The sequence below is a fragment of the Sitophilus oryzae genome, unplaced genomic scaffold, assembly GCF_002938485.1.
Source record: "Sitophilus oryzae breed Bouriz unplaced genomic scaffold, Soryzae_2.0 scaffold_41_pilon_pilon, whole genome shotgun sequence".
In the NCBI taxonomy this organism is placed as follows: domain Eukaryota; kingdom Metazoa; phylum Arthropoda; class Insecta; order Coleoptera; family Curculionidae; genus Sitophilus; species Sitophilus oryzae.
Genome location: NW_022146996.1, coordinates 5,991,437 through 6,012,277, shown reverse-complemented (window position 1 = coordinate 6,012,277; position 20,841 = coordinate 5,991,437). Strand labels below are relative to the sequence as shown.

Genomic DNA, 20,841 nt, shown 5'->3' with positions numbered 1-20,841 from the left:
CTAGTATTTACACAGAAAATACATTATGAAGGGCGCTGTTGCCATATATTGGTATTAGTTGATATTGTTTGGCTTTAGTTAGTTAGGGATAGTATGTCTATATATTTTGCATTTTTTTTATTAATATTCTGTTGTTACACTGCAATAATACTTGTTATTTTGGATGTAGGAAAATGATTTTTAATGTTTTTAAGCAAAGACTGGTTTAATAAAAATAATAATAACAGTAATAATTTGTTATACCTATTAACAACAAAAATTAAAATAATTTAATATAAACATTTTTTTACGTAGTATAGCAAAATATAAACAACAAATTAGATGTCAAAATTATTTATATTAGATCCTATTTAAAAATAATATAGTCTTTAAATTTTTTGGCAACGTTGGTTTATTAAATAATAATAATTACAGAACTAATTTGTTATATTAACAACAAACTTTAAAATCATGAAATATAAACATTTATTAATTTTCTAAGCATGCAGTGTAATGGAAGGAAAATATAAATAAAGAATTAGAAATCAAAATTATTTATATTAGGTACTTTATATTACTTTTTAACAATAATGTTTACTTTTACTGGCATTTACTTTAAAAAATAAATGAAATATTTCTTTGCAAAAAACTACATGTAAGAGAATTAGCATAAACAAAATACAAACATCGTTAACTTTTTTTTTAAATTGGCAGGTGTAAAACTTTCAATTTAATTTTCTCATCCCATAGTTTGAGTTCGATAACCATTTACTTAACCACATTATTTAAATATGATTATTGAGTTCAACTAATTCATATTATTAAAACATCTAAAATACAAATATGTATTTTTAAAATTAATTCTAAGTTCATCTCATCTCTCTTAAAAATTGCTACTTTTAAAAATTTCCCATTAAAAAATAGACCATATACCATATAAAATAAAAATATTGAAAGATCGGGCTACGGAAAATCACACAAATTTTCGGAATAATTTTGACACCTGCACACACACACACAATCGTCAGTTAAAAAAAAACTACGATTTTAGTATTTTAAATATTTTAATAAACGCAAAAATAGCACAGTATTTATAAGGCGAAGTTATAAAAATTTGGAAGAACTAATAATGCACTGACGCACACAAAAATCAAACGAATACTAAATTTCATTTATCAAAAGCATTCGATAGTCGTGGCTCAACGATAACCATTTAGTCGCACGGCGAGGTTGTCACATATGCTTTAGTATACAAATGAATGAATGATTTCATTCGAATAAAACCATTCGATAGTTGAAATCATTCATTCAATAACCATTCGATAGTCTAATTCATTCGATAGTTCCCATCGCTAATAATAATCCACACTATGTATATGGAAGCGAAACCTGAGTGCCGTAACGTCGGCACACGAACGCATTAAACAAGTTAGGACAGAGACACCTTAGACAACTGTTAAGAATCAAATGGTACCACCATATCTCAAACGTATCGGGCCTTGAAAAAGGTAGCTGCGAGAGCGCTGAAGACATGATTACTAAATCCCGTTTAACATGGGCTGGGCACGCATGCAGGATGCAAGAATAAGCAGAATCAGTAGGAGGAAGCACCGCACAGTAGAACACAGTGGAGAAGAATTGCAAACTCAGTTTTCAACGACAACCAAAAAGTAAAGAGGCAACAATGTAATGAGATTTTTGAATGTCCTGAGTGCGGAAGAGAGATAACATCATGGCTTTTCAGTCACAGAAAAATGTCCCACACCAGTCGATGCTTTTATAGCTCTATAGTTTTTATAAAGAGGGCTTTAATGAATCTCAAAACCTGACTTGTTTCATAAGATAAAATATGCGATTAAATAGGTAAGTTTCTAGACCAAGTAAATTGACAGGTGCCTAATGAATGGGCGGTGATATTTTCCAAACACAAGAGTGAAGAATAAAAAAAATAGAAAGAGAATAAATTAAATAAATAGGTGTTTTAAAAACAGATAAACTATACAAAATAAAAAATTCCGAAACATTAAATTATAAAATCTATACAGGGTGTCCCAGAAATAAGTGCAAGTATTTTAACTGGGAGTATATTTCAACCCCAGAAACACGTCTGAGTTTGAAACACAAATGAGTTTTTTTCCCGAAAAAAAAATTGAAAATTCGGAACTTTTTGAAAAAAAAATTGGAGTTTTTTTAGTTTTTAGTTAAAAAACATAATTTATATAATAATAATATGGCAACATAGGTACATAGTAGATTAAATTTACAAGAAAGAAAATCCAGATAAGATCCAGTGGTTCCGAAAATTTTAGCAAAAAATAATTCTTTTTTGAAATTTTCAAAGTAAAATAACTCCGTTATTTTGGACTTATTTGAAAAACGATAAAGAGAAAATATACTTCTTTTATCGATATCTACCACCCCTGGAAATAATTGCACTTATTTCTGGGACACCCTGTCAACGTCACGTAACTATTGATAGACATACAATACATACAATATCGACAGACTAGAGTGCTAACCTCACAGAAGAGAAAACAACGATATTTAAATATAAATTTGCTTTTAAGACTTTCCACAGAATTACGCCCGTGATTATCCGACGAATTAATAAAGATATTGTTTTAAGTTGACCCCAGAAAAACGACGCCTTCAAGAGGAACACTAGGCCCGCATTTCCTCCTTCGTCGCTTCGGGCACCCTTCCTCCGAGCCGCTTTCCCAGCATCAATCATTTTCCTGCTTCCTGTTTGCATACCGATATCCGTGTATAAACGTCATCGCTGCGTGTTACAGCATACTACCGGTGATCAATCTCTACCCATAAATCTTCTATAAGCATCTTTATCGATACACGATCTTGCTTAAGTGATTTTTTACAGGATTGGGGTTGCAATCTATTGAATAGAGTTAAGTCGCATAATATTAACTGATAATAAAATAAATAAAAATTGAATTAAAATAGTTATAATTTGAGTATCAAAATATTTATGAATAGTTTATTAAATTAAGCAGTAAGTGCTCCGAATAAAGGCAAATTCTCATCTGTGAGTCTTACTGACATTCTTCTTACATTCATTGGTCTAGACGTCTTTATCATATCGGTGATCTTTTAGACATAAAATGGTTAACATCAGAAATAATGAAATCCTCGTAAACGGTTGGTTACGCAGTACTTATTACCACAGACTAACTAATAAGTTAGTTTGTGGTATTACACAGAAATAAACGATGTGTTAGTGAAACTAAATTAAAACAAGTATTTTTAGAATATGTAAAACCTCTGACGAGGGGTAGGGGACTCAAAAAACTCACAATCTTGTAGGATGTTTATTTAAAAATTTAATTTGATTTAAAATTGGGTCAGAATTAAATTTTATTGTAATTTATAACACTGATGTTCATTGGAACGTACAGTAAATTAAAAAAAATAATGGTACCTATTTAAGATAATAACAAAAATTATTTTCATGTTTATAGGAACTTTTTTCATATTTTTTGATGAAGAATTAGTGAGTACTTATTTAAAACTTTGGCCAGTTAATGATATTATTTTTTAATCGTTTCTATTAGACTTGGATTATAAGGCAATATCCTTTTCTAATCTTTCTATAATTAGTGTTAATTTTAACAAGATTTATGTGTCAATTTTTAGTAAATGGTGCCTAAATATTGACCTCGCCAAATTTATCAGCGATTGTCATTCCCCAGCCGTCTTAGACGCCGTTTTTTTTTCGATCGTAATAAGAAATAGCATCACTACTTGTTTACAATAGAAGAGTTGTGAGTAATTTCGGCCGCTAGAAAGTATCAAAAGACTTTCGCACGTAATTTTTTTTAATTATGGTTACACGAGAGTCCCGAAAGTACGAAAAATACCGAGTTTCAGTGCCGGATCCCGGTACTTTCGGGACCGGGATATCCCGGTTCTGAGCCCTAGACTGTAGACACCAGACATCCTACAGTTTCGACAATTGCTGTGCAACTCTGTATGTGTATGCTTATCTAGGTCTGTAGTAAATTTTGGCTAGTGTTCTGCAAGAACTGCAAGACTTGAAAGTGTCTTTTAATAATTTTTACTGTAGGCACTTTCTACTTAGAAAATCTTTAAATAGTGATGGCTATTAAATGAAGATAGCTGTCATATTATATGTAAAATAAATACTATGGGCCATGTGATCGATAGACATTTCCAATCCAACTGGACGCCATTTAATAAATAAAGAAAGGAATTATCAGAATACCGGAAACTTCGGCAGCATATTCTGCAGATAAAAATAAGTAAAAAAGTTCGTATAAATGTATGTCCTAAAATGCTTAGTTTCGGAGATACAGGGTGTACGTAACGTCAATATTTCGATGAAAATTGGTGTCTGGGTTTTGTCACACGAGAAATTTGATTTTGATGTCAAAATGATCCCTATTTGTAGGGGGCGCCACCTAGATGTGTTTTAACTGTTTTGAAGAGTAATAACTTTTCGTCCGTACCGGTATAAAACTATTGACTGAAAAAATATACATTTCCATGACTTTATACGTAAAAAATGTCTCTTCGTAAAAATCGTTACGAGCAACCGTTCTCAAGATATTTAGAATGGAAATAGTCAATACATGTCATTATTGATAAAAAAATAAGCACACGTTGAGTATAGCTATTTGACTGAAATAATAAATTTTAATTTTTTTAAATTAATCATAATTTTTTCTGCGAAAAAATAATGATTAAACAATTTCTGTTGAACTTTTGGCACAAAAAGATTTCAAATTTATGATTTCAGTTTAATAACTATTTAGTCAACATGTTTAATTATGTCAGTCATGACAGGTATTGATAATTTCGATTCCAAATATCTGGAGAACCATTACTCTTAGCAATTTTTACCAAGAGAAATTTTTTATGTTAAAAAAGTCGTAGATGTATATTTTTTACTCAGTAATTTTATACAGGTATGGACGAAAAGTTATTACTCTTTAAACCAGTTAAAAAATATGTAGGTGGCGCCCTCTACAAGTAGGAGTCATGAAAATCGAATATCTCATGTCAAAAAACTCCCAGACACCAATTTTCATCCAAATATTGACGTTATTTCATAAATTATTTGGAAAAAATCGAAATAAAAATGAAACTTCTACACCCTGTTTTAGGACATACATTTATACGAACTTTTTACTTATTTTTATCTGCAGAATATGCTGCCGAAGTTTCCGGAATACAGTTCGGATTACCCTGTATAATATGATTGAAATTTTTATTTTTTAATATACTTATTATATTTAATAGCAATAATAATTTATAATCAGCATCTCTTTCTATTTTTAGCCGACCATACCAATAAGTATGGTAGGCTATTAGGATCAGCAAAAAAAAGTTTTTTTAATTTCACTCAAAAGAAGTTACTTGGGTTATAAATGACCTAAATACAAAATATTTTCATGGTGTCTGTCTGTCCGTCTGTCCGTCTGTAACACGATAACTCAAAAACCGCTGAACCGATTTTAACCAAATTTGGCACAAAAATACTGTGGCATCCGAGAATCTGGCCATTAGTTTTTGGTAGGGGTGGGGGGTTAGTAAGGGGGTATGGGAGGGAGTTAATATTTTTGAAAAATCGTAACTCTAAAATTACGGTAGCTAGCGAAACGCGGTTTTCAAATTAAGATTAGGAATAATATTTGCAACAAAATTTGTAATAACATCAAAATCAGTCAAAGTCGCAGTTTTCGAGATATTAACATATTTTAGTATGGGCGGCTATACGTGCCTCCCGGCGCCAACTTTTTTTTACTTTAATCCAATAGTCGGGAAAACAAATTTGTAGGTAATAAATTAAAACAATAATTTCTTGCACTGGTTGGTTTTGGTCTTGCTTTTTTAGCTATTACACTGTGATCATGCACAAATGTATAATAACATTGTGTGTAATTGTTAAAAGAGCACCACCGAAGGGTACAACGTTTCACAACTTTTTTTACATTTAGAGGCATGCATCGGTTCGAAACGTCGATGGCGTCATCCTGTAGCCCGTCCCCAGTTATGCCGAAATCGACCCACATTTTTCTTCAGTATCAAATTATTAGTCCCACTCTGATGAAGATGTAAAAGAAACGTCGCGTCGTATCCAACTTTGCAGGGTGGGACCGTGTGGCACCGTCGTCACTCACATAGCTTACCGACCAAATTTGGTCGCGATCGGACGACATCAACTTTTGACGATTCTTACGTCAAAGCTAACTGTCAGAATAACACATGTCGTACACGGTCAAGTTGGCATTATCCATAAATAGGACGATTTTTTCTAAGCCGTAGGCTATCCTTACCACTTTTTCTCTCGCGTGTCGTGTCGCGGCCTTGCATTTTTAATCCTAGCGCGCGTAAAGAAGTTTCACTTCAAAAATATTTCAAAATATGTTGTTGCTACTATTATACTTAATACTAACAATTTTTTATAGACAATATCTCGTAACATAACATCCTTTTTCCTTTGATTATTACCAAGACGTTACACATCGAACCGTCCTCCTAAAACAAACTTTCCATCAAGTAACTATACATACTCTCTGTGAAGAGCAAACCGGCAGCAGCATCGGAAAGTGCCCCCCTTCCCCACATCAGACCGTAAACACCGTCCCTTGCCCTTGGTCCCCTCTCTAGCTAGAGCGAGATCGGGGCCCCATTTGTTTGCCCTGCACTCGAATTCCTACGACAATACAGTAGCTGACGGACGATGGGGCGAACGCTCTTCTCCTCGTCCCCTGCCCCCAAATGCCCCCCAACCAGTCGCTGGTTTAGAGCGTTCGGTAAATACAAGGAACGCGTAATTGCTGGGCCAGTAATGACTTTCCATTGTGGCGGGATACGGTGATATGCAGGGTGTTCCTTAAACGTGTGCAAATATTTTCCGGGGTGATAGATTTTGATAAATAAAGTATATGTTTTTTTCAAATAAGCCTAGAATAGAAGAAAAAAATACTAACTCATCACAATAGTCCAAAACACTTTACTTTTAAACACTGGACACGCGTTTCCCTAACCATCATCGTCAGGAGAAACCATAGACTTAAAATAAAATATTTTATTTTAAGCCTATGGTAGAGACTATTTGAGAGAGTTTTAATCATCTGCTGATGATACTTACGCAGTTTGCGACCAAACCAAACACGCAGCCGCCTATTTTTCATCTGGTCGGGCCCTAAGGCGCAAGCAAAAATTCGGGCCCTCTTTTCCAATAAAATTCAAAAATTCTCTTGTTAGTTTGGGTTAAAAAATAAAACAATTATTTTTATTTTTTTAATAATTTTAAAAAATAAATAAACATTATTATATTCAACAAAATAAATAATGAAAAAAGATTATATCAATCTAAAGCTTATTTTATTTAATTCTATTTTCCTTATCAGAGGTAACTGTTTTTTTTCTCTGCTATGTAAATTTACATTTGAAATTATGAACATTTTACAACCTTTAACGGGCCCCCCAGACCACCGGGCCCAAGGCCCGGGCCTTATGGGCCTTATGGTGAAATAGGCCCTGGAAACACGCGTTCGCAGTGTTTAAAGTTAAGTGTATTGATTTATTGTGGTGAATTAGTGTTTTATTTTGCTGTTGTGTGTAATATCAAAGGTTCCAACTACCAATTTTAAAGTCTAGAATAGCCGAGTTATTTAAAATAAACTTTTTGAAAGACGCAAGACAGTTTTTTCTTTAGTTTAAATTTATTCTGCTTACTATTTATATTGCCTTTATCATTTTCAAAATATTCTATTATTTAATAAAAAAGGAATTTGCAAAATTCCGTACAAATTACATAGATACAAAAGAAGTCTTCTGGTTACTTGCACAGTAAGAAAATCTACAAAATAGAATAGTTATTTTTTGTAAACATTTCTGCGTTTTTATTCTCTTTTATAATGGATATTTTTTTAAATTGCTTATTTTTTCTTGAATATAATATAATTTCTTGAATATAATATAATACTTCTCTTTGGTACAATTTTGTTTTAAGCGAAAATATCAAAAGTTGGCATATGATGTGCCATTTTATTCAGAGTCGCAGAGTGTCATTTTCTATCAAATAAAGTAAAAAAATACCGAGCGTGCCATTTAAAAATCAAAAATTGTAGTCATTTCCGGTGAAACAGGAACTGAATGAAAACCATTGAATACGTCAATCAATCCTAATTTACGTCATATACTACTGTATATGACGTAGTACATCTGCTGGATCTGTGTCTATGAAAGGAATGCGGACAAAAAACATTTAAATAAACAGCAATATATTTTATACATCGACTTGACGAGTACGTCACCGCAAATCGCTCCGCCCACTCATTTTATTGGCCACTTGCAAATTTGTCGAATTTTTATTGATGGGACGCGTCGTCTAATTTTTTACGAAAAACATCGAGAGAATATCGTTTCCCCTCTCACGGATACCGCGTAGCTACAGAACGGACAGACGTACTGTACTAACATACCAAATCTCTTTTTCTATCAGAGAAAAATAAAAAGTTATAAGGGTAAGCCACTTTTGAGACGCACCCGGTATTCTGATGGATAAAGTGTTAGCTAAAAGTAAAGCAAAATTATCTGGTTGAATCAAAATAATACCTGATATTCTTTTAAGCTATTTATTTAACAGAATATTAGGTATTATTTTATTTAATTTTGATTCAACTAGATAAGTTTGCTTTACTTTTAGGTAACACTTTATCAATCAGAATCATTGATATTTTTTGATGCACTTGTACCCACTACATTCAGAAACTAGCGTGGAATTGTCAATAACCAAAATTTGACATGGAATAAATTATTCGATTATTTTGATTCTAATTTAAACAGGCCGCCTATGTTAAAAAGTTAAATAATGCATTTTTTACGTTATTTGTAAGTATAAATAGAGTATAGGTATTATAGGTAACCGAATGGTCGAATAAAAATGGCGCCCAGTTGGCTTGGAAATGATCATCGATAACATTCCATATAAAATTTACATATAAAATGACAACGATCTTTATTTCGCCATTGCTGACGCCGTTTTTTTCGATCATATTGCATTTTTAGAAAGCTCATAACAAGACAAATAAAATAAAGAAAAATGATATACAGGGTATATCGTTTAAAAAAAAACATAAGTTTGGGTCATACTTCAAGAATGAAAATTCAGTGATAATCTAGTTACCCACGTGGGTTCTACGTGAAAAACTGTATGGGACCCGGTTTTCACCTTTTCAGTAAGTAATAACATAACCGAGATACCAAGAGGGTCGAGAAAATGGAAATTTTCAAATTCATTGAATACCACATTTTTGAGAAATGTGCATGTCAAAACTCCCTCAGATATATTAAAATACAATTTCTATCTACTTATAAGAATATGTTTGATGTAAATTTCACCACAAACATTTATTTCGTCTAGGACAAGAACTAACATTCCAAACCTTACAAAAATTCCTCGCAGTCTGTCTATCAGTGGCAAAGGCAAAATAAATATTTATTTTAGAAATGTCCTGTAAGACTCCCCCTTCGTCTTTTTTTTTCACCCTTTGTCCTCTGACAAAAGTGGGGTGTTCTTATATAAATATACGGTTAACGATAGTGTTGAAGTTCTGCTCTTATGCCAAAATAATCTGACCACCGATATATTAAAAATTTGCAGCTGTTATAGTTCAGAAGAAATATAATGATATACCTGATGGATAATTATACTGTTTTGTTATCTTTTTGATCATTATTTGTTGATATTTTTACCAATTTTTGTCATGACTATTTCTAAACAGCAAGAGATTAAATAAATATCATATCCAGAAAGAGAATCAAATTTCAAAATTTCCATCCCACGATACGGTCTCATTTTATGGTCTCATTCATCTAGATACGGTTGTATAGAATTCCTAGGAATTATATAAAATTGCAAAAACTCTTTGTATGACTCCAGGCATTGTATGAAATTGATAAACGGCAAAACAGCGCTGTAAATTACAATTTTAAGTATGAACAAAACGAATTTAAAGACGAACAGTCTATAGCTGATGCATTTGCAAAATTTTTTCAGGACGTGTATGGTGATAGTAGCAATAATTATCAATTAGATCCTGATAGTACAAGTATGCTGCCAGATTACGGATTGGATCTCCTGTGTATTGGTGAGGTCAGTGATGGTGATGTTGGGGAGGCAATCGCGAGTCTCAAACCAAAAGCCTCTGTGGGACTGGATGGTATACCCGCATACTTTCTCAAGGCGTACAGTGAAATACTTACGGAACCATTAAAGATATTAGTAAATAAATCATTGCAGAATAACTATTGTCCTGATCGATTGAAACAGGGTTGTATAACTCCGATACATAAAAGTGGTAATACAGGTCTTATAAATATTTATCGCCAGTAACAGTATTGTGTGCTCTGTCTAAAATTTTTGAACGTATATTATATACAAAAATTAATGCTCATGTTTCACCGGTCATAATACCTCAACAGCATGGTTTTAGGCAGAAACTATCAACCTGCACCAATCTCTCGGTGTTTTCAGAATATATAAGCAACAGCTTGGGAAGTGGTCACCAAGTTGACGTCATATATACCGACCTGGCAAAGGCCTACTGAGGAAATTAAAGTGTTATTCTTTTCATGATAATCTTATAAAATACTTGAGATCGTACCTAGCATCTAGGCAGCAGTGTGTTAAATTTCAATCTAGCAAATCTTATATGTTCACGGCAACATCGGGCGTCCCACAGGGTAGCATTCTTGGCCCTTTATTATTTAACCTATTCATAAATGATATATTGCATTATATAAAGTATTCCCAATTTCTCCTATATGCGGATGACCTTAAACTTTACAGTGTGGTGAGGGGCCAGAGTGACTGCCCACCTTTACAGGTAGATTTAAGCTCTCTCTATTATTATTGTCAACAAAATGATCTTAAATTAAATATAGCTAAATGCAAATATGTAACATTCTGTCGTAGTGGATCACCAATTTTGTCAAAATATTCGGTTGACAATTGTGAACTGGAACTGCTGGAAGAAATAACAGACTTGGGTGTTCTTTTTACAAAGAAATTTACCTTCAATAAACACATAGTAAAATTGTATTCTGAGGGAATGAGAAAGCTGGGGTTTGTCTTGCGCTGCAGCAGTGAGTTCAGCGATATTAACACCAGAATATTGTTATTTAACTCATTTGTTAGGTCTAAACTAGAATATGCCTCTATTATTTGGAATCCAACCACTTTTACCTACTCAAATATGATAGAGAAAGTTCCGAAAAAATTCCTGAGAAGCCTATTTCTGCAAAAACACGGGTTCTACCCCGGCTTTCGCAATCTTGTATCATACGAATCTCAACTAGCAGAATTTAGCATAACACCCTTAAAGGAAAGGAGGCAGTTCAGTGATGTGTCGTTTGTATTTAGTATTATTCACCAATGTGTTCCTGTGCCGGACCTACTTGGAATGATTTATTATGTAGTACCTGATTGAAGACTAAGAAAAAGGCATGTAATTTTTAAGATCTCGTTGATTAGTTCACCATTAAACAGGTGCCTAGAGGCGGTGAATAAGTTTGCCCTAGATCACTCTGATTTTGACTTTATCTGTGATAAAAATAAAAAGATAATCTTCAACTATTTTATTAAGTCTCGTTGTTAATGTTATTGAGAGTTCTTCTTTTTTATTGTATATTTATTTTTGTATTTTTTAATTTGTATTTATTGTACTGTTGTCATGGGAATATTTTTCTGTTATAAGTGCAGTCTAAATAAATGATTTTGATTTGATTTGATTTGAAATTAATTATATTAAAATGAGCTTTGATTGCTTTGGTTTCAATTTCCATTTTTGTGATATTTTGTTTTTTATTCACCGAAACAACTTTTTAATTCAAGGTAAAGTTTAATTAATCTTTTATATTTTTATATCATATCTTTCCTAATAATCTAGTGATTTTCATAGAATACCTAAATATAATCTAGATATTCTATAGGAAAACGTCCAGGTATTTCATGAAATGCCTAGGTAAAGTATATAAAAATATTTAAATTTCATATATTACCTGAAATCATTGCTTATTTATTTATAGAATAAATCAATTATTAGTCTATAATTAATTTAAAAGACATCAACAGGCAATAAAACCAGAAACTTTTGTAGCATTATTTCTTGATTTAATAATGGAGGATTTTGTTTTAAAATATTTAAATTATATTTTATTTCTTAGGTCTATAGATATCTACCATATATTAAAGAATTTTAGTAATTATAGACCAATAATATATAAACTGTCGACACTAATATGTAAACTGTGGACACTAATTTTGGGAATTGTCCTGTTTGTGTTCCGAATAAATAAATATCAAAAAAAATTGTGTGCGCATTATGTGTGCATATTTGAAGTGAAACTTCTTATTATTTATAGCTTTTTCTTTTTTTAATTTTAGTGTTAAAATGAAACAAACTTGCGTTACCAAACTTAATACCAAATAACAAAAAAAATAACATTACAACGAAAGGCTTCCTTCTTGAAGAGTTATACAATTGGTAATTACAATGAGAGAGTTGTGTAAATGTTTACAGCTCTAACTAATTTTATTTCTTCCGAGTGGTTGTATTTTTGTCTTTTGGGCCTGATGATGGGAATAGTTTAAATTCCCGAAACATGTCGCCCCCCTTGCTTTTTCGAAGCATTAAAATTTAAATTAAACAACTTAAAGATTGTGAGTTATTTGTCCTTTTACCCGCCTTCAAAGGTTTTGCTTTGATAATATGTACTCACACTGGGTTAGAGAACGTTTAGTTTAGGAAAGAAATAGTTTAATGATATCAAAAGACATCAACAGGCAATAAAACAAGAAACTCCTGTAGAATTATTTCTTGGTTTAATAATGGAGCAATAATTATGCTTTATGCTATTTCCTAGGTCTATAGGTATCTGCCATATATTAAAGAATTTTAGTAATTATTATACAGTAATAAATGATTTTAAATTAAACTTTAATTAGAGTAGATCGTTATACATTAAAAATACCTATAAAAAGAAGTAAAAAGCAGCTACAGAAAGTTTTTCTAATTAAACAAGATTTTATTAATAACTATTATTGTATAATGAATTAATTTGATACTAACAATGTAATTAATAGAATATAGTTAGTATAATTAGTCGCATAGTAATGCTTTTGAGTTTTTTCTATTAACATATTATCTCTCCAGACTTTATCTGAAAAGTTTATTATAGTAAAAGAGACTTAGATATATTCATAAAAAGTTCTATCAAATTTATCAATTTTGATTTTCAACTATTTCAATTATTGTAGATTAATATCTATTTCAAAAACTTAAATGGAAATTCGTTTCTACATGATATCCAGCTTTAGGAAAGGTGGTTTTTTTGCGGCTATATTTTTTTCATTATTGGGGTTGTCTTTTATATTTTGCATGTCTATAAAAACACAGTATAGGCGCCTGTCAACATATACAAGGTGGTTCGAACTGTATTCCGGAAACTTCGGCAGCATATTTTGCAGATTAAAATAAGTAGTCCGTATAAATGTATGTCCTAAAATGCTTAGTTTCGGAGATACAGGGTCAAGAAGTTTCATTTTTATTTCGATTTTTTCCAAATAATTTAAGAAGTAACGTCAATATTTGGATGAAAATTGGCGTCTGGGAGTTTTTTGACATGAGAAATTTGATTTTCATGTCAATATGACTCCTACTTGTAGAGGGGCGCACCTGTCATCATTGACAAATTAAACATGTTGACTAAATAATTATTAGACTGAAATCTTAAATTTGAAATCTTTCTTTGCTAAAAGTTCAACAGAAACTGTTTAATCATCATTTTTTCACAGGAAAAATTACGATTAATTTAAAAAATAAAAATTTATTATTTCAGTCAAATAACTCTATTTAACGTGTACTTATTTTTTGTCAATAATGACATGTATTGACTATTTCCATTTTAAATATCTTGAGAACGGTTGCTCGTAGCGATTTTTACCAAGAGATATTTTTTAGGTAAAAAGTCTTGGATATGTAAAATTTTTAAGTCAGTAGTTTTTTACAGGTACGGACAAAAAGTTATTACTCTTCAAATCAGTCAAAATGCATGTAGGTGGGGCCCACTACAAATAGGAGTCATTTTGACATCAAAATCAAATTTCTTGTGTCACAAAACTCCCAAACACCAATTTTTATCAAAATATTGACGTTACTTCAGCAATTATTTAGAAAAATCGAAATAAAAATGAAACTTCTACACCTTGTATCTCCGAAACAAAGTATTTTAGGACATACATTTATACGAACTTTTTTACTTATTTTTATCTCCAGAATATGCTGCCGAAGTTTCCGGAATACAGTTCGGACCACCCTGTATATCAAATGTCGAAATTAACTGTCATCTTTAGGTAACTGAATGCCAAAATTTTAGAACCTTAATGTTTTAGATCCTTCACTCAAGGCTTATTCAATTTTGATGTCAGTCCATAAATGGAATTAAGCCGAGGAAATTTTGGCGCAATCACTATTTTACTATATATATTTATATAATTCACTATTTACCATTTTCGAAGACAGTTGTCTCAACCATGCAGAATGCCTTGCTGAGTTGGTTTCTGTTTTCGGCAATGAAACACAACATCAGTCGGCAATTTATCGTTGGTATGGATAATTTAAACGGGGATGGATTAGTCTTAGCGACGATCCAAATAACAACGGCAAATACCCAGAAAAACGTCGATGCTGTACGAAAGCTTATCGATGAAGATCGACTGTCACATATCGTTAAATTAAAGCATCGTTGGGCATTTCAAAGAGCTCAGTTCAAAAATTTGACATGAAGAATTATTTGTAAAAAATAATTTCTGGTTAGATACCGCATCTGTCGACGGAGAAACAGAAAGCAATTAGAGTCAATTGGTGTCAAAAGACTCTATACCGGTTTAAGGCAGGAAACTCCAAAAATATATGAGGAGCAGACTTTCTAGATGCATTTTGACAATTTTTTCGAATTTTGGCAAACAAAGAAAAAGTGCTACGCTTTTTGCAGGAGACTTACCGAAAAACTAGTGGACTTGAAAAAAGGATAAAAAATAATGACAAAATTACACCTACATGTGAAAAATGTAGTTTTGATGATATCTGAAATAATTGAAAAAAACTGTTGACTGTCTATTAGACGCGTGACATTTCTTTTTATTTTTTTGCTACCATGGTCCGAATTCCCAACTACATGGTTCCCAGTAGTAATTCCGTTATTATTTTAAGTAGTATTATTCAAAAAAAAATAGAGAACTTGTAGTACAAAAAAACTCTTTACCTGGCGATGACAAACAAATAGCAGTATCTCCACAGCATTACGGTCATACTTCTGTTTGTTTGTCTACGGCCAATGGACATACAAGTAAAGCCTCAGGTATTTTTGCCATTTAATTCGAATGTGATAAAATGTATTAAAAACGTCGTTTGTGACGTAATATTGTAACTCTGTGTGTGTAGTTTGCTGTGCCACCTTTTATTTAGTAAGTCTGCTCCGCATATACAGTATTGTTAGTAGCGATGAATCCTGGATTTACTATAACGAACTAGAAAATAAACGTCAATCGGTTGTTTGGGTATTCGGAAAACCGACGAAAGTTATCCGTTCTCGAAGTGTTGTTCAAAACAATGGTGGCGATATTTGTCTCAAATTGCCTCAAATGTATAGCAAAAATTCCTCTATAAGATCAAGGAACTGTTACTGCTGATTAGTCGATATCTATTTGTTTGCCGGAAATAATTGCTGAGTTTTGAAAAACCAACCCTCAAGACGACGAACGATTTCCTACGAAGACAATGCAGGTTCCCAGTTCCCAACAAGATAACATCGAATTGTCCATTCACTTTTTTACTTTTCCACAAATTAAGAATGAACAGCGTGGTCAAAGGTTCCAGTCCCCAGAATATGCAGTCTTCAGAAACGCAATTTTCAAGGTACTAACAATTGAGTGGAATAACTGCTTTCAGAATTGGTTTCATAGGATGCAAAAATGTATTTCTCTTTGCGGAGAATATTTAGAAAAACGATAGTGTGTTTCAAAATTATCTACTGGTTTTTCTTCCTCTATATATAAAAGACAATAGACAACTTTCGTATTATTCTTCTGTTCATTATTTTATATATTCTTAAGAACAATTAGCTAACATAACCAGCACTTCAAACAATCTATTTTACCCAACTTGTCCTCTTCTCCACCGCTTCGAAACAATACAAACACTGATTTCGATTTTTTTGTTCCAGTTTCCAGGCTGATGGGCACTTCGGCCTCCGCCGCCAACATGGGCCACGGCCTGAACGCGGCCGGCATGCCTGGCCTGGGCCCGTGCGCGGGCGTGCCGGACGCCAAGCCGATGCAGTTCCCGCTGGCGCAGCGCCGGAAGAGGCGTGTCCTGTTCACGCAAGCCCAGGTAAGAGAGAAATGTGGGCCATGCCCCCATTGTCCGTCCTTGTTTATCGCATGTGCGGATACGGAGTTCCCTTTCGTTGCTAGGCAACGTATACGTTTATGACGGTGCGTTTTGCGGATGTCTGCGGACGGATGAGTCTGTGGTCCGTCGGAAAGTGATGACCGGTATGGGTAAATTGCGCGGGTTATCATTTTAAATTGGATAGAAAATAATGAAAAAAGCTAAACTAAATGTTTTGGTGTGTTTAGTGAGAACTATTTTTTTGTTAATTCGTTTGTCAGGCATCACATAACGATTCTCTAATAAGATATGAAAACGTAAGTTGAACTCATATTTCTTCATTAAATATAGCAAAATAATAAAAAAAAGTAAATACTAAAAAAGAATAATGATAACTGGTTTAATTAATACTAATTTTAATTAGTCTTAATTCTGTATTAATTTATCATTTAAATGGGTATCCAAATCTACTTATAATGTGGCAAAGCTGCAAAGCATTATGTTATTTATCAAAAATGCATTAGATACTAGGTATCCAATTCAAAAATATATTTGAATTTATTTAAATTTTATACCTAGGTATAGGATTTGGTGTTAATTATTAGATAAATATAGATATAGTATACAGCGTAGCCAGAAATGTTGGACACAAGAAAATTCGGTTTCTCATTTTTTTTAATCTAGTTATAAAAGTCTCTACCCCTATTATTCTTGCTAACCAAATTTGAAGAAATATCTATTTAACGACTCTGAATAAAAAAAAATGATAACCTACATATACAGGTTGAGTCGTATACAAGTGCAAATGTTTTTAGGGGTTCTATATTTTGCCCTAGAAACACGATTATTTATTATGAGTTTTTCTTCTCGAAAAAATAGGTAACTTTTTTATAGTTTTAGTTAGAAAACATAATTTCTTAATAATATGTAGTAGATTAAATTCGTATATATTACGTAGTAGATTAATATTACAGAAAATATTCGCTGGTTCTCAAAATTTAAGCAAAAAATATTTTTTTGAAAATTTTTAAAGTAAAATAACTGGGTAATTTTGGTTTTATTTGAAAAATATATTTCTTTTATTGAGATCTACCAAAAGTTCTGAAAATATTTGCACTCATTTAAGACTCACTTCGAGACTCACGCTGTATTATTTATATAGTTTTTACCTCGTAATTTTTTTCATTAAACTTAACCATAAAACATAAAACTTTTTTTCATAAAAAATACTTCTAACAAACATATCTTAATCAGATTTTTAAACTAACCTTCTAGGGATGTATGAATGCACAACCTATGAAAAAAATCGTTCTTTAATTATTACACTGAAAAAAAGGATCTCTCAGTCGATATGAATATAACTTTGACCCAAATAATTGGCGCTTTTCAATAGGGCCAAGACGACGTTTCTTTGTCCAAAGCATTATCTCTCTTTTCTTAAGCTTTAAAAAATTACTTTAGAGAATAGAAGAATCTATCTGTCCAAAGTATTTCACTCTTGACCCAAAATTAATATGCAAAGAAGTTCTTGCTACAAGAACAACAGTCTCTTTGATTCATGCAAAAATTCTTGATTGAAAAGGGACATTTCTTGATTAAAGAGACACTTTTCTTAAACCAATAGCGAATACCATTGACTCAACTAAAATTTATTTTGATCTAAGAGAAGTTTATACATCATATACAGGCATATCACGAGGTATATTATTTTCTGATAAATTTAAGTTTTCCTAGTCTGGTAGTAAGTAAAGTGATATTATTTTCCTCGATAGTAGGTAGTTATTTCTGCTTCTTCACTCTTTGGTATTTTTTGGGGTGGTTCATCACTCTACAAATTACAAAAAAATGTTGCATCACGATTAATCAAAGTAAAGCAAACAAATTATTAAAATTATAAGCTTTGGTCACATTTTGAATTTTTTAATACGACTTGAAATTCTAAAATTTTTGTAATTATTTGCATAAAAAAATCTATACCTATATTCTTATTCTATCTATAGGCAGGCATGCATTATCTAAACAGGCGCATTAGGTAAATGTCTCTTACCTTCAAATAAAGCAAATAAATGCTCTAATTTCCATTTTTTCAGAAACTCCTTTAAAGAATCCATATATCCCAAAATTTGTCCATAAAAAATGACAAATACATGTTAATAACGATCACTAATTTGTTATATGATATGCGTTTAAAAAGCAAATTATGCAAAATTCCAAGTGGAAAATTCCAAGCAACAAAACCCGTGCGTAATATGAAGTGCGACATATCAATGCGACTGATCGGACTGCCGACTGATTGTATATACACCATCCTTATACATCGTCTTTGCGTGTCGTTATTATTCTTCATCAAAAGAGTATTTAGCTATTGGAAAAATGGCCATATTTCTTGAATGAAGTACTTCCTAGCGTATTCTTGTTATTATCTTAAAACAAAGTAACTTGCACTTGGTTGAATGAAAATAGATTCAAGAGAAATTTTCGAATTTTTCAAGAGAACAAGTTTTCTTGAGTTTTTCTTCAGGGAAGAAAAACGAAAGAAAGTTTTTCTTCAGGGAACATATTTTCTTTTACGCTAAGATAAATTCTCTTGCCACTATTTTTTTTTCAAGAACGATGACGACTTTAGTTCAAGTCTATCTTTTTAATCAGTGTATTACTTTTTGATTAACTTAATCATGAAATGTTGTATTCGTAAGAATATCAAACAAAGCTGTATTAGGAAGGATTTATTGAGCCTTTGCCGGTGGCCGACAAGATGTTTTTTTTTAAATTTTACTCTCAACACGTAATTTTTTATACATATTTTTTAATTCCTAATCTGGTTTAGTTTTACGAAAAAAAATACAAGAGGCAAACATTTTTCTAAAATAATCAGGCTACGAAAATGTATTTTTTTTTCAAGTAATTTAATTAATTTAAATTTAAATGAAAAGTTACGAAACTAGTAACTTTTCATTTAAATTTAAGTAGGTATTTAAAAAGAAAAATATTAGTAGCACTCACAGGGGATGCCATTTGATGCATCTATGCACCCATACGCGCATAGTGAATATAATGCGATGCGATTTGTTAGTTCGTTTGGAAATTCGTCCATCGTGTTCGTGATATTTCTTTTGATTGTTCGCCCAAAAAACAACTTTCCGCCGAACAACCGCACAACCGCACTGCCGAACCGCGTAGTGAGTATGGGTCTTAATAGTAGAACCAGGGCCTATTTTACCATAAGGCCCATAAGGCCGGGGCCTTGGACCCGGTGGTCTGGGGGGCCCGTTAAAGGTTGTAAAATATTCATAATTTCAAATGTAAATTTATTATTATTAAAAAAAAATATTTATTTTTTAAAATTAGAATTAATTGTTTCTTTTTCATTATTTATTTTGTTGAATATAATAATGTTTATTTATTTTTTTAAATGATTAAAAACATAAAAATAAAAATAATTGTTTATTGTTATTTTTTAACCGAAACTAACAAGAGAATTTTTGAATTTTATTGGAAAAGAGGGCCCGAATTTTTGCTTGGGCCTTATGGCCCGACCATATGGGAAATAGGCCCTGAGTAGAACACTATTAATTTCCTTATTCAATCTCAATCACTAATCACTACCCGTTTTTAAGGTATCTAAATATTGAAAACATTACTTTCCGCAATTGCCACTAATAAAAAAGACCTAAAATAGGGAAGAATTAGGACATAACCCCAAAAGTTATGTCAAATCATCGAACTTGACATTTGAAAAATTATTTTCACATTTATTATGTCATCTGTTTGACAATTTGAAATTGGCGCGCGGAGCTTGTCGACCAATGGTGCCGTTTATCACCTGTGACGTAGTGACCAACCTGCGCAATATCATACCTTGTATTCTTTGTATCATGGGTCCAAGGCCTACAAGTTAAAAGTGGCGAACTTTTAAAAATTCTCTATTTCGAAGGGGAGTAGAACAAAATATTAAGTGTGCTATATTTTTGGAACGGTAACTTTAAATTCTTTTCAAAAATATACAGGGTGTCCCAAATAAAAAATAAATTTTTCTTTTGATAATTTTTAAATTATTAAATTTAAAAAAATTATACTTAAACCATTAAATTCTACGTAAAAAGGTACTTTGGAAATGTTTTCATAAAAATTCAAAATTTTTCGTAGCAAAAAAGTTAGACCGATTTGTTGAAAATGCACGTTTTTGAAAAACACCCCGTATCTCCGAAACGGTAACAGATATCAATGTGCGGTTTCGCTATCATGTTTTTGATAAAAATTGAACTCCAGAGATCGACATTAGTTGTCGTCTATCTCCTATAGAAAAGGGTGGTTCCCTTTAAAAGCATTCAATTTGACATGAACAAAAAATCACTGTTTCTTTAAAACTGGTATTATCATCAAACCAATATTACCTTAGAAGTTTCAGGGCTTGAGCCCC

At 32.0% G+C, this 20,841-nt stretch overlaps 2 protein-coding genes across 2 annotated transcripts in view; one reads left to right on the top strand and one right to left on the bottom strand.

Annotated features, from left to right (window-relative positions):
• Window positions 1–20,841, bottom strand: part of LOC115885743 (glycogen-binding subunit 76A-like) — a 426,966-nt gene that overhangs the window by 256,267 nt on the left and 149,858 nt on the right. The gene's annotated exons all lie outside the window — the stretch shown is intronic.
• The window catches only part of LOC115885744 (homeobox protein Nkx-2.4-like), an 81,442-nt gene that overhangs the window by 19,578 nt on the left and 41,023 nt on the right, over window positions 1–20,841 (top strand). The window contains exon 4 of the mRNA XM_030904753.1: window positions 16,255–16,421. Within this exon, the coding sequence (XP_030760613.1) occupies window positions 16,255–16,421 (167 nt within the window). The remainder of the gene's footprint in view (window positions 1–16,254; window positions 16,422–20,841) is intronic.